Source organism: Sinocyclocheilus rhinocerous, unplaced genomic scaffold, assembly GCF_001515625.1.
Source record: "Sinocyclocheilus rhinocerous isolate Xijiao unplaced genomic scaffold, SAMN03320098_v1.1 scaffold2716, whole genome shotgun sequence".
Classification (NCBI taxonomy): Eukaryota; Metazoa; Chordata; class Actinopteri; order Cypriniformes; family Cyprinidae; genus Sinocyclocheilus; species Sinocyclocheilus rhinocerous.
The window spans coordinates 607,045-620,595 of record NW_015624199.1 but is presented as its reverse complement, the minus strand read 5'-3'; the positions used below and the strand labels follow the sequence as shown (position 1 = coordinate 620,595).

The 13,551-nt window shown below is 34.6% G+C and overlaps 1 protein-coding gene across 1 annotated transcript in view; it reads right to left on the bottom strand.

Annotated features, from left to right (window-relative positions):
* Positions 1–2,241: 2,241 nt before the first annotated feature.
* Positions 2,242–13,551, bottom strand: part of LOC107738442 (FYVE and coiled-coil domain-containing protein 1-like) — a 28,454-nt gene continuing 17,144 nt past the window's right edge. Inside the window, exons 14-20 of the mRNA XM_016550206.1 lie at positions 11,390–11,613; positions 9,966–10,107; positions 6,842–6,937; positions 6,534–6,744; positions 5,069–5,178; positions 3,960–4,337; positions 2,242–3,401 (exon numbers count right to left, since the gene is read on the bottom strand). Coding sequence (XP_016405692.1) covers positions 4,262–4,337; positions 5,069–5,178; positions 6,534–6,744; positions 6,842–6,937; positions 9,966–10,107; positions 11,390–11,613 — 859 coding nt within the window. The 3' untranslated portion in view covers positions 2,242–3,401; positions 3,960–4,261. The remainder of the gene's footprint in view (positions 3,402–3,959; positions 4,338–5,068; positions 5,179–6,533; positions 6,745–6,841; positions 6,938–9,965; positions 10,108–11,389; positions 11,614–13,551) is intronic.

Below are 13,551 nucleotides of genomic sequence, written 5' to 3'. Positions count from 1 at the left end.
AATGCACATTGATTATGATCATATTCTCACGGAGCCAAAATAATGTTTAGTAAAACAATACAAAGTTAAAATAATACAAGAGACACGGAACACAACGCTCAGTCTTCATTCTAAGCGCGTGGAATAATTTAATTAGCTTGCCAGACCACAAAAACCGATCAAAAGTCTGTAGTTATAAAGATGCTTCTTACACAAAATGTGCACTGCAAAAAGAGCACGCTATTATTTTCAGTGGTGAATAAATAAACGAGGTTGTGCATACTCACAGTTGTAAGAGATGTCAACCACAGGATCCCGCGACACGAGCGCATGTCTCCAGCCGTGTCCACAGCGCGCGCTGACAGCTGTAGTTGGATCAAACGCTTTATAGACTGAATCTGGCCAATCAGAGGAGAGAGAGAGGAGAGAGCGCACATCATTCATAGTACTGTCTTCAAAACCACTGCATCTCTGCTGCAGGCAGCGCATTGCACTTTTTACAGCTCGGTTTATTTTCCTCAAACCAGACAAGAACCTGTTTTTAGTTGCTGCATTGATATTCCTCAAACACTATTTGTTCTAAAACTGTAAAGCTTTGGGTTAAAATTGATTAATGTGTAGACTCAATTGAAAGTTCATGTGCAGATCATTTCATATTTAGGCGTACTACAGTATTTATTTTTATGGAAGCTACTTTTTATCTCGCAACTTTGAGATGTAAACTCAGAATTCTGTGGAAAATTTTCAGAACTGCACTCTAGAAAAAAAGGTTCATTGGGGTTCTATATAGAACCCTAGGGTTCTTTACTCAACTCCAAAGAACCCTTGATGACAAAAAGGTTCTATATAAGCAGAAAGAACCCTTTTTGGCACAAAACTACATTATATTTGTTTGTTGTATTATATTTGTTCAATTTTACTGACACACCTTTCATTCTGAAGAAAATAAATATGTGTATGTCTGCACTTTTTTAAGTTTAAGTTTTAAAATAATTGCCACATGATCCTGTACACTGAAAAAATGGCAACATCCAAATGAACTGGTTTCACTGAAGTCTAAAAAACTTAGTATCACTGAATCAACCTAAATACATTAATTTATAGCAACAAAACTATCAGGTATAGAAATAAGTACGTGTACTAGCAGTGAAGAAAGGTGGTTTACCGTGTTGTCCAGTCCCGAGTGTGCTATTTTGTCAATTTAAGAGGAAAAAAAATTATTAAATAAAAGTGTGAATAAATAAACATGGATTTGTGTTCATTCCTGTAACTGTTGCACTGTTGCAAAATGATAAATTGCTAGTGATAAAGTATATGAGCAGCTTAAGTCTTAAAATTTAATTAAAATAAAACAAAAATTAAATCCATAAAATGATCCCATGATGGGAACCCCTAAAGGGTTCTATATAGATCTTTTTTTCCTGGCTACAAAGAAGGGTTTTGATTGAACCCTTAAAAAAAGGTTCTACAGTATATAAAACCTTTTTCTTGAGTGTGCAAGATACAAACATAATAATAATAATAATAATTCATTACATTTATATAGCGCTTTTCTAGGCACTCAAAGCGCTTTACATTGTCAGGGGGTATCTCCTCATCCACCACCAGTGCTCACAAACATAGAATTGGGAGATAAACACTCTTAATTCTGAGTAAATTGTTACTTTTTTCCACATGGAATAAATATATAGTTAATTGCGACTATATTTCACAATTCTGACTTCTCAGAATTGCGACTTTATATCTTACAATTAGTAAGAACTCAGAATTGCGAGTAAAAGTCTGAACTGTGAGATAAAAAGTCGCAACTACCTTTTTAATTTTTTTATTCCCTATAGCTGAAACTGGCTTCCATCATTTTTTAAAATGTAAATGTACTTTTTAAATACACTTAAATTGTGTACTCCGTATTCTTGCAAAAAAAATTTTTTTGCACAATTAATAGCATTTTTTAATATTAAATGATGTACACTTACTTGAAATGAAAACTTCAATGAATTTCACACTCCCTGAAAACGCAGTTTGATTCTACATGGAGAAGGTCGCGCCCTCATGTTGACATCACATGACCAACAATGTCACGCAAACCACCAAGTTACCAGCAGAAGGTCTATAATGATCTAGTGAGCAACACACCACATACTGTTTCCAGTACAGACTCAATTAGGCCTATTCAGAAAAATGTAAAAAGCCTGTTTATCATCATGTGCAAGTATACAGACAAGAGTATGCTTATGAACAAGCGAAGCAGTTGCACTTAATGTTGAACTGATTCAACTTTATTACATTTAAAGGGTTCTGCGATTTGTAAACATTGCGCTGTGATTGCATAGATTCACAAATATCATCGAATTCAGTTACATTCATGAAATATTCACAATTTCCTGAACAACCCCTTCTAAAAGGTATTTAAAATGCATCAATTTATTTAAAATACCATTTGAAAACTCCTGTAAAACAGCAAGTCCTATTAGGAAAATATTTAAAATTGCACATAGTTCAAAAAGGAGCTTGAGATACAATATAAATATATAAACAGATCTTCTAAAGAGCAGCTGTCTAGTTCAGCTTTGTCACCTGGAAATTTATATGTGAAACTTACACCTGAATAAACGTGTCTTGCATATTTGCTTTTCAAAGTTGTTAAAAATAAACAACAAAAACAAGACAGTTCATTAAATGCACATTTAACAGCCTTAGTGTTCATATTACTAATGTTTGGCGATCTACCAGGATGAAGATTCAGTGATGCATATACAGAAAGGAGGCATTCAAATTGAACATGTCAAAAAATACTACGTATCTGAGCATCAGTAAACCAATTTTATACGATCAAAAAACTGAGCCTTATATTTAGCAAAAATAGACTCTGTGCAGGTGCTAAATGACTACACAGTATATGCCATTTAATTCAATATATTGTATACAAAATAGTGCATGGAGTGGATTAAATAAAAAGTGCCATATTTACCTGTACATATTGTGAATATATAATGCTTTAGATGACACAAGAATAGTGAGATCAATTTTGCTGTCTTACCAGTGACAATTTGACCTAGTTGGTGGGGACTACAAAAAGACAATAAAACTGCTATACTTTTACAGGACTCTGTCATGACACAACATCTTAGCGTTCCGCTTTGAGTTAAAAAAAAACACAGGAGAGTGTTGTAAACGCAGCTTATTGCTTTTGTGAATCATCAAGTTTGAACTTGTATGAAATTCTCCTCATGTTCCTATAAAAAGACCTAATGCAGCATTTCTTTAAAAAAATATGCCAAAATACAGTTAACAAGGGGAAAAAAGTTTTTTTTCCTGTGTACTTGGTAAACTCAGAGCACATACTATCGTGTTGGATAACTGTAGTGGAAGTGTAGTGTGATATCTTTGCAAACTGCAGCCATTTGTGGATATCTCCAAGTCTTGTTTGCAGAAAAAAAATGTCTTAAATTGTATTTTCTGTCATATGCAGCTAGAAATTAAAATGACTTCTCTGAATTGCCATTTTTAAAAGAATAAATCACTCAAAAACTTGCTTAAAATCTACTTGCCCTCAGGTCATCCAAGATGTAGATGAGTTTGTTTCTTCATCAGAACAGATTTGGAGAAATGTAGCATTACATCACTTGCTCACCAATACATCCTCTGCAGTGAATGTCTTGATGATTTGTTTCTTACAAACACGCAGCTTTTCACTTCACAAGACATTAACTGATGGACTGGAGTGGTGTGGATTGCTTGTGGATTATTGTGATGTTTTTATCAGCTGTTTTGACTCTCATTCTGACGGCACCCATTCACTACAGAGGATCTATTGTTGAGCAAGTGATGCAATGCAACATTTTTCGAAATATGTTCTGAGGAAGAAACAAACTCATCTACATATTGGATGGCCTGAGGATGAGTACATATTCAGCACATTTTTAAAACTATTTTTTAAGGCTTAAATTGTGATTGCCTCATATTCTTTGCATATTTACCTGTGTGAGCATCAATTGTCCTGTATCACTGATGCTTTGAATTCATCTGTAGTGTTTGTAAAATCATTTTAAAATACTGAAACCACAAAAAAAAAAGTGTCAAAAGCAAGTACATAATGCTGTAGAAACTGCTTCATAACGCAGGTCACAGTGAATAACCTGAATGCTATCAGCGATAAAACATAACTAATACTATTCTAACCCATAAAACTCTTAAGCAGAAACCCTTGACACACAGGAACAGGTCTGAGATGAATAAGGATAAAAATAAAACAAAGTTCACACACACCACAAAGCCACATTTAAGGGAAGTCGCTTCCATCATAGATGATGGGCTTCTCGATGGTCAGGTGGTAGTTGACCTTCTTGGAGAGAAATCTGTAGAAAAGAAAACACAGGAGAAACAGAGATTGTTTCATTCCATCTTTCCAATTAATAACTACACTGTAAAATATATATATTTTTTTAAAGGTGTAAATAAAACAAAGATTACTGCAGTATGTTTGAAAAGAAAATACTATTTCAGTTTTTCTACTTTACAATATTGTGTTCAGTGTGTTACTTGCCGTTTCTTTGTAATTGTTAGCAGAATTGAGTGAATATTGCTTCTATACCAATCTTTTTTTCAGTGTACTGATATCTTAAAAAGTAATTCTAATTTTAGTGCATAAGCAGCTAATAGCGCTGATATTGTTTCCAATAGTTTGATGTTGCTAAGATAATGGTATGCATAAAGAACTCATATGCTATGATACTGTAAAATATTTTAAAATCAAGTTTTATATTTCTCAGTACTGAATGCAATTTGTATATTTCTCTCAACTGTGTCATCTTTATTTACTGAGCTTGTCACAAAGTGCATGCAATATAGTGCCATGAGTTTAAGACTTTCTGCCTTTTTAAGGCCTTAATTTGTGGATGGGTGAATGAATACTTTTAAGACCCACAGAAAGCCTGTAAAATGCACTGCACGACAAGTCTGCATCATTTGACACTATAGTAAATATCAGCAAAATGCTATCAGTCAAAAGGGTAGATATTTTCTGTGAAGCACAAAAGCTCTGAAAGGTTCTCCGGAGTGTATAAATGTCAGCTGTGTGTTACTGTACCTGGAAAATGAGTTATCAAAGACGAGTGTATAGACTCCAGGATTGCGGACTTTCAGTTGGCCCTGTATGGTCTCTTTATGCGAGTTACAGCGTGTGAGAGGAATCAGAACCTGAACCACAGGGACATAAAATAGATTTAGCACTCTAAGAGGTAAAAGGGCTGCTTTATGGTTATCATTTTAAGGAGTGAGAACAGCTCCCAGAAGATGAAAAGAAGGATGCATTTGAGACACTGCCACACAGAGGGGACCTAACAATGCAAGCTGAGGCAACGTCTGTGATGTTTATGAAGACATGCAGCAGTTTGCATTATCCTAACTGATTATTATTCAACATACAGTTATCATACAAAGTCTAATTTACTGTAAATAACAAAGCGGTCAATGCTGGGTCAAACTTACCAAATTGGGATAAAGCTTAAATAAAGTAATATAAGTATTTGATGAAAACTTCAAAATCTTCCATTTAAAAATAAATAAGTTGAAATGCCAAAATTAAAAAAATTTTAAAAAATAAGTTGAAATATTAAAACTGAAATATAAACATAAAAACAATTAAATTAATAAACAAAAACTAATATAAATGACAAAAGAACATAAAATTACCAAAACTCAAACTAAGATTTTAGTGCAAACTGAAAATATACAAATAAAAGCTCATTTAAAATATTAATAAATACTAAACCGCATATAAAAAATATTAAAACAACACTGACTACAAGTTACCAAACACAAACTACATTAGAGCTACTTAGTCAGGCAGTTTTGCTCTGGCAGATTTTATAATGTAATATTTATTAGTATTTAACTTACATAAAAAAATGAGATCTTAATTAGAATGAAAGCATCTAAAGTGCACACATAAAATAGCACTAAATTTAACTAAAATAATAAAAAAATAATAACCCAGAATTTTCAATAAATTATTTTACAAATTAGCAGGAAACAATGGTATTTGACTAAATATTATTTCGATATAAACAAGACAATGCAAAAGGTTTTAGGTCACTTTGCTTCCTTTTTGAAGCTTAAAAGCCTCATTTTCCATTCCATTGTATGGAAAAAACTTCTTCAGATATTCTCCATATAATTAAAATGTCCTTTCTCACAGAAGGAAGTCAAGGTAAATAATGACAATTATAACATTAGAATATTTCTTCTAATTTATTTATTACTCCCCAACACTAAAAGTGGGGCAATATTTAGAGTTGTGATCTGAGCTCTGAGAAATCAGTTTTTAAGACACAAAGAGATACCTATTACCAAATTATATGAGACTCTGCAGAAATGCATTGCAGTTTTTAAAAAACTATCTACTGAGCATCACACTATAACAAGGCCATTATTTTACAGTGAGCAACTTTAGTGATGGTCAACTCGTGCATGTGCATGTGCGAATGAGTGGTCCGTGGCAACCTTTGCATACCAAACAGGTGTTGAAGGCCATGTATGTGTGTGTTTGTTACCTTGGCCTGCTCAACAGGTGTGTCAAGTGTCTCTCTGTACACCACAGTGAAGGAGATGCTCTTGGGTTCGGAAGAGAAAACCCAGCTGATGATGGGCCCTCGGTCGCCCACAGTGATGGGAATGGCACTATAGCAACTGGACTTGACAAACAGTTCACGGGAACCATCACCGAAATGAAGAATCTCATCTATATCCAGAGGCACAGAGGCACTACAGAAAGACATGCACCCAATCAACAGAAATAATAATTGTGTAGCCGGATGATTGTGTCTGTGTGTGTGTGTGTGTTTTATAGGCATATACTAACGTGAGTTCTCCTGACTTGAGGAGGGTGATTTCTGTATCCTGTATAGTAGGGACCATCTCTTCTTGTTCATCAGGGGTCACGTCACTCGATATGGTACTGTAAAAGACAATAATCACAACCTACCATAAATAGATGGAACATTTTTTGAAGCTAGAATGTTTGGAATGGTTGCCTGGATGTTGCTATGACATTGCTATGAAAAGGGGTTTGAACGCTTGTTAACGGGTTGCTATGTGTTTGCTTGATGGACAAAGTCATAAAGAAAAATCTGCCCTTATGTCTAAACTGTCTAAAAAGACAAATTAAAAATGCAAAATGTAAAAATTTCACTTTTTTTTTTAAAGAACAGTTCACTGAACTATGAAAACATTCTGTATCTTTCAGACCTCAAAACGTCCCAATACAAAAACTAAGCTGCAAAAATTAGTCCTTCTGAATTTGTGCAGCTGTATTATTTTAATTAATACAGAAGAATACATTTGAAATTGAACGCATTAATTCCCAAATTCAAAAATTTGGGGTCGGTAAGATTTCTGAAAGTCTCTTATGCTCACCAAGGCTGCATTTATTTAATCAAAAATACAGTAAAAACAGTAATTGTGTAATAATATTAAAATTTCTATTTGAATATATTTTAAAATCTAATTTATTCCTGTGATGAAAAGCTGAATTTTCAGCTGTTGTACTGCTGAACATTTTTGTGAAAACAGTCATACATTTTTTTTCAGCATTTTTTGATGAATAGAAGGTTCAAAAGAACAGCATTTATTTGAAATAGACATTTTTAGTAACATTATAAATGTCTTCACTGTCACTTTTGATCAATAAAATCCATCCTTGCTGAATAAAATTACTTTCATTAAAAAAATTGAAAAAATCTTAATGACCCTAAACTTTTTAACAGTAGTGTGTGTGGTGTTTCTGGAACTCCTGCTCATTTCAGTGTGAACTTATCAGTTTGTGTCACAATGTAAAGCAGCTTTGCAGAGAGCCTCTTATTGAAGGATGAAGCAGCCAAAATCTCAATTGGGCCCAACAGCAAATCTGCAAGCAAGAACCATTTTTGATTTCAAACGCAAAAATGGTGTATGCATCGAACTCTTAAAGGCACAGAGGCAAAAAATTGGTAATTAACACGCACATATTATGATGTGTTTGATGCAAACAATAAAAGAAAAATACTAAAAAACCACAATGACTCAAAAAATAAATAAAACAGAAATAAAAATCTTTCCATCAAAACGCTCTCCTTTCCCGGGGAGTGCATATAATTACAGAAACCTTGTTCACCCACAGGAAAATGATCTTTTGAGGTTGCTGTAGAATTATATGCCAGGCAGGTGCTCATCTCAGAGTGACAAATGTTAGGAAATGCACGCAAGATGGCATGAAACGCATAAATTGACAGTCATCATCCCCCCTGCAATCAGTCTCCCGGCAGGACTTCCTGTCTGTCTGTAACACTTATTTATGGAAGCATCACAGCACAATTTTCTAAACAGAGGCCTAGTGATGCAGCCTGGGGAATCTTGATAACACTGCTACAAATTGGACCATTCTAAGTGTGATTGTGAGGACATGGGAACGTTTTAGTGCGTCCATTGTCTCTGGTCTTTTCTTTTTTGTGTGTGCAGATTGTGCACACTTCATACAGAAGTGCACAATTCTTTATATGATTTCATTTAATAAATGCGGTTCCTTATTTAGTCCCTTTATGATTCTTTTAAAGTTAAAAGAATGGAAAATGTCTTGCAATAAAAAGATGCCTTTCACATAGCCGTATTGCAATAATAAGTCTAAAAGCATCATTATTTGCAAAAACTACACACCTTAAAGGCAGAGTAAGGGATTTCTGGTAGCCAATGTTGATATTTGAAATCATCAAAACAAACACGCCCCTACCCCAAAAGGGTCTTGCCCCTATTTTGATAGCTCCGCCCCACATATACGTACGCAACCCAGGCAACGATTAGTTCTGTGAAACAAAGCAAAACCAATGTTACACGAGCGGCACGGCGCAACAAATCCCCGACAGAAAACTGCTGCCGGGTTCTATTTATGACCTGCTGACACACATTTCAAATGGTTTTCAACGGTCGTTTGAACGCATCCAGTGTAGGCAGACTTTAGCTGTTGTAGACACGGTGTTACTCACCTATTGAGAAGAAACAAAGCAACCTCGGCGTCCGATCGCAGGCCTCCGCTCCTTGAGTTCTCTCCAGCGATGGAAAGCTGATCCGATATTTACACGGGTCCTACTTCTTGCCTTATCATCCCGCAGACGTTTTCCTATTTTGTTTTTTATCCGCCATCTCTATCTTTCTGTCGCTCGGCTCGGCTAATGTCCGTCCCATGCACTGAAAGCTCTCTCCTCCACATCAAGAGTAGACACGCCCCTTATTGCTGATTGGCAACAAGTTTGTTTTGCGATTCGGCCCGAATCAGTTTTCTAAAGTGTTTTTGAAAAATCACTTACTCTGCCTTTAAGCAGCATATACCATAAAACTGAGCTTTTATTTTTGTTTACTTTCGCCTAAATTCAAATGGCAGAAGCATATCTGAAAACCAGGTTTAAAGTTTAAGATAGATCAGTTCACCAGGTACACTACTGTTTAAAAGTTTGGTGTCTGGAAGATTTTTTTCTCTGTCTCTTATACGTGTTATATTTGTTTGATCAAAAATATAGTAAAAAAAAAAAAAAGTATAATTTTAAATGTTTTATTTTTACATTTTTTATATAGAATTTTCAGCATCATTACTCCAGTCTTCAGTGTCACATGATTCTTCAGAAATCATTCAAATATGCTGATTTGCTGCTCAAGAAACATTTCTGATTATTATCAATGTTGAAAACAGTTGTTCTGCTTTTTTTAAGTGACACCTTTTTTCAGGATTCTTTGATGAATAGAAAGTTCAAAAGAACAGAATGCATTTGAAATAGAAATCTTTTGTAACATTACAGATGTCTTTGAAGTAATTTTTTAATGCATCCTTGCTGAATAAAAGTATTGATTTCTTACAAAAACCTTACTGAACCCAAATTTCTGAACATTAGTGTATTTACAGGTGGTGTTGTCTGGGATTATTTGTGTGTGTGTGTGTGTGTGTGTGTTTAAATCCTTACAGTTCTCCAGTTTGCCTTCCGTCTCCTTCTTCCTCCTGTGACCCGGTGGTGGTGCGCGAGTCGCTGTCATAGGTCTCATTCACTTCCTCCTCTGTTATGATGTCAAATGCCCCATCATCCGGTTTCTCACCAGGATCTGTAACTGCAAGTCAGGACACAGGACGTTATCAGCCTCAATATGACATCGACCCATGAGAAATGTCAAATTAAGAATGCTGCCTTGCTAACTAACTGAAATAAAATAAGTTGAAGTACTAAAATTACTACAACCAAAACTGAAATAAAAATAAATTCAAGCTAAATCGAAATCTTTACAAAAACAAAAACTAATAAAATAAGAAAATGCACAAAAGAAAAATACTTAAACTTTAAAATTAAAATGAAATCTGAAAATATCTCTAAAAGCTCTAAATTCACTGACGTTTTTAAGTATCATTATCCAGGTTTGAATTACTGATGATACATAGATGGCGCTGTCACATGGTACTTTACTCCATCTCAGGATGGAGCAATCACAGACTGCAATGACTGTATATTGATTTTTGAAAATATCTAGAGATTGCTGGGGCTGATTTCTATATGCATGTCAGGTATCGAACCTTGAAATCAATAGGATTTGAAAAGTTATCCTTTCTTTAGTACAAATGTCAAATGTCAGAATTTTGATTGTATCTGGCTTTTTGAACCAACAGACAACTCCTTGAGAAAAACATACAGATATATTTATTAACAAGCAATATTTGCTGTCCAATACATCAATGACAGGACTGCTTGTTACAGTCAAGACAAATTTGTGACATTGCACCTGTCAATTACGATGACAAAGCTAAATTCTGGTCTTTTAGCATTGCCAAGCAGAACAATATATTTAAGCACTTGAAGGTTCTCTCAATATGTGCTGCTGTATTCACACACTCAGAATGAAAAACCCACTCAACGTTGACAGCATTTTTTTTTTTTGAGGTTTAGTTTTGAGGTGCTCTTAAATGAAAAAAGTTTCCTGAATTTAAAACGTAAAGCATAACTACTCAAGTAATTTTACATTCAAGACCTCCTGGGAAGTTCCTACTTGCAAGACAGAAACTATGATATAATAAAGAATAAAATGGACAATTCAAATGTCTCTTTTTTCACTGTCAGGAGGCAGAAAGCTTTTTTAGCACTAATGCAACACAATGAAGAGTAAATGATGCACATTTGGTGTGCAATTTAAGTTTTATCCATCATGAGAAATGCAAGTTAATTGCACAAGTGTGTCTTCATGAATCAGCTAAATGAGTAGTTTTCTGGCTACTCTTCATAAACAAAATGCATACAAACTAAACTACACAGTTAACATGTACATAATTACAACTTTTAAGGTGGCATTCATGTGCAATCAACTCTTAAGCATTATTATGGTCTGTTTTTGGCTGCATCTGTACCTGTAACTCTTGGTGTGGGTATATAGGGTGGTGGTGGTAGACCGGCAGCATTTGCATGAGGCGGTGGTTGATTCTCTGACAAGCTGTTGAGTTCGGCTTTCGTGAATCTTTCCACCACAGCGTTGTGCTGCATGTAGCACTCTCGGCAGCAGCGCTCCTTCTTTGAGTTTTTTGTCATCACAAAATTATTGCTGCAGTTGTAACAGAAGATACGGCCACACAACCTGCCAAGAACACAGTATAACAAAAGTCAGCATATTTGGCACAAAAAAGCATATTTTTAGACCAAACAATGCATCACTAAAATTCTTTATATAAAGTCTGAAATATTGTACTATGATGAACTTTTTTTTAAGTCAATTTAGGTGTCCAAATATTTTTTGTTGAGCTTGATGAAAATTTCAGACTCAGTGTAAATAGCTCTGTAGCAAATTGTTGGCAAATTACTTATCAGGTCTTAAAATATGAATTATATTAAATTTTTACATAATGCAAAAATGTAATCTAATCCATAAGTACTGAAAACAGTTTGCCCAAAATGAAAATTTGCTGGAAATGTACCCTCAGGCCAAGATTTGGAGAAATGTAGCATCACTTGCTCACCAATGGATCCTCTGCAGTGAATGGGTGCTGTCAGAATGAGAGTCCAAACAGCTGATAAAAACATCACAATAATTCACAAGTAATCCACATGACATGAGTCCATCAATTAATGTCTTGTGAAGTGAAAAGATGTGTGTATGTAAGAAACAAATCCATCGTTAAAGCGTTTTAACATTGAACCATCGCTTCTGGACAAAATAAAGCCCATAATAATAAAGATAATAATGCTTCCTTCAGTGAAAAAGTCCAATGCCCTGTTGTCCTTTCACATCAAAATGCACTGACATATTTGTTTAGAACTGTTTTGGATTGTTGTTTTGGTCATTTCTCTCCTGATTCAGTCAGACGAGATGACTTTTTCACTGGACAAGGCGATATTATGATAGAGGATTAATACGTTAAAAAAAACATCTTAATGATGTATTTGTTTCTTACAAACATGCAGCTTTTCACTTCACCAGAGGTTAGTTGATTGACTGGAGTGGTGTGGATTATTGTGATGTTTTTATCAACTGTTTATAGACTCTCATTCTGACGGCACCCATTCACTGCAGAGGATCCATTGGTGAGCAAGTGATGGAATGCTACATTTCTCCAAATCTGTTCTTCCGATGAAGAAACAAACTCATCTACATCTTGGACTGCCTGAGGGTGAATTTTCATTTCTGGGGTGAACTATTCCTTCAATGTACTCAAAGAATTGCAATAAAACCTCAGGATGTGTCTAAAAGACCTGAGGTGAGGATTGACTAAGAATGAATTGCTCTAAGTGATGGTGTTTATTTGCGATTTTTGTCTGCATTGTTTCAGCCAGATTGACTAAAGTCATTATGCAGATCAGGTAGCAAAGCAAACAGCCAAAAATGTGTTATGTTTGCCCAGAAAAAGACAATGATTTAATTTAAATTCCTCCAGTGCTAAACCTGCACATACAGACACAACAAAAAGGATTTGGACACTCAAAACTCACTTAAAAATGTATGAATATTTTGTTGAATAAATGCTTTTCACAATACACACTTTCAAATAAAGTGTAATTTCATTTCAAGAAATATAACCATTTTTTCAGCAAAACTTTCACAACAAAAATATTAGCACTGTGTGCTAAACTAACGTGGTGTGATTGCTAAATCTTTCTTCAAAAAATGTGTACAATACTATGGAAGCCTGTTTCCGCCACTGAATAAAAAAAATTAAAAAAAAGGTAATTGCGACTTTTTATCTCACAATTCTGACTTTTTTTCACAGAATTGTGAGATATAAACTCGCAATTGCGAGTTATAAAGTCAGAATTGCGAGATGTAAAATCAGAATTCTGACTTTTTTTTCTCAGAATTGCGTGATATAAACTCACAATAAAGTCAGAATTGCGAGATATAAAGTCAGAATTCTGACTTTTTTTCACAGAATTGTGAGATATAAACTCGCAATTGCGAGAAAATATCAGTCTTTTTCCCCCCTCAAAATTTGACTTTAACTCGCAATTGCGAGTTTATATATCACAATTCTGAAAAAAGAGTCAGAATTGCGAGTTTTTATCTCGCAATTGTGACTTTATA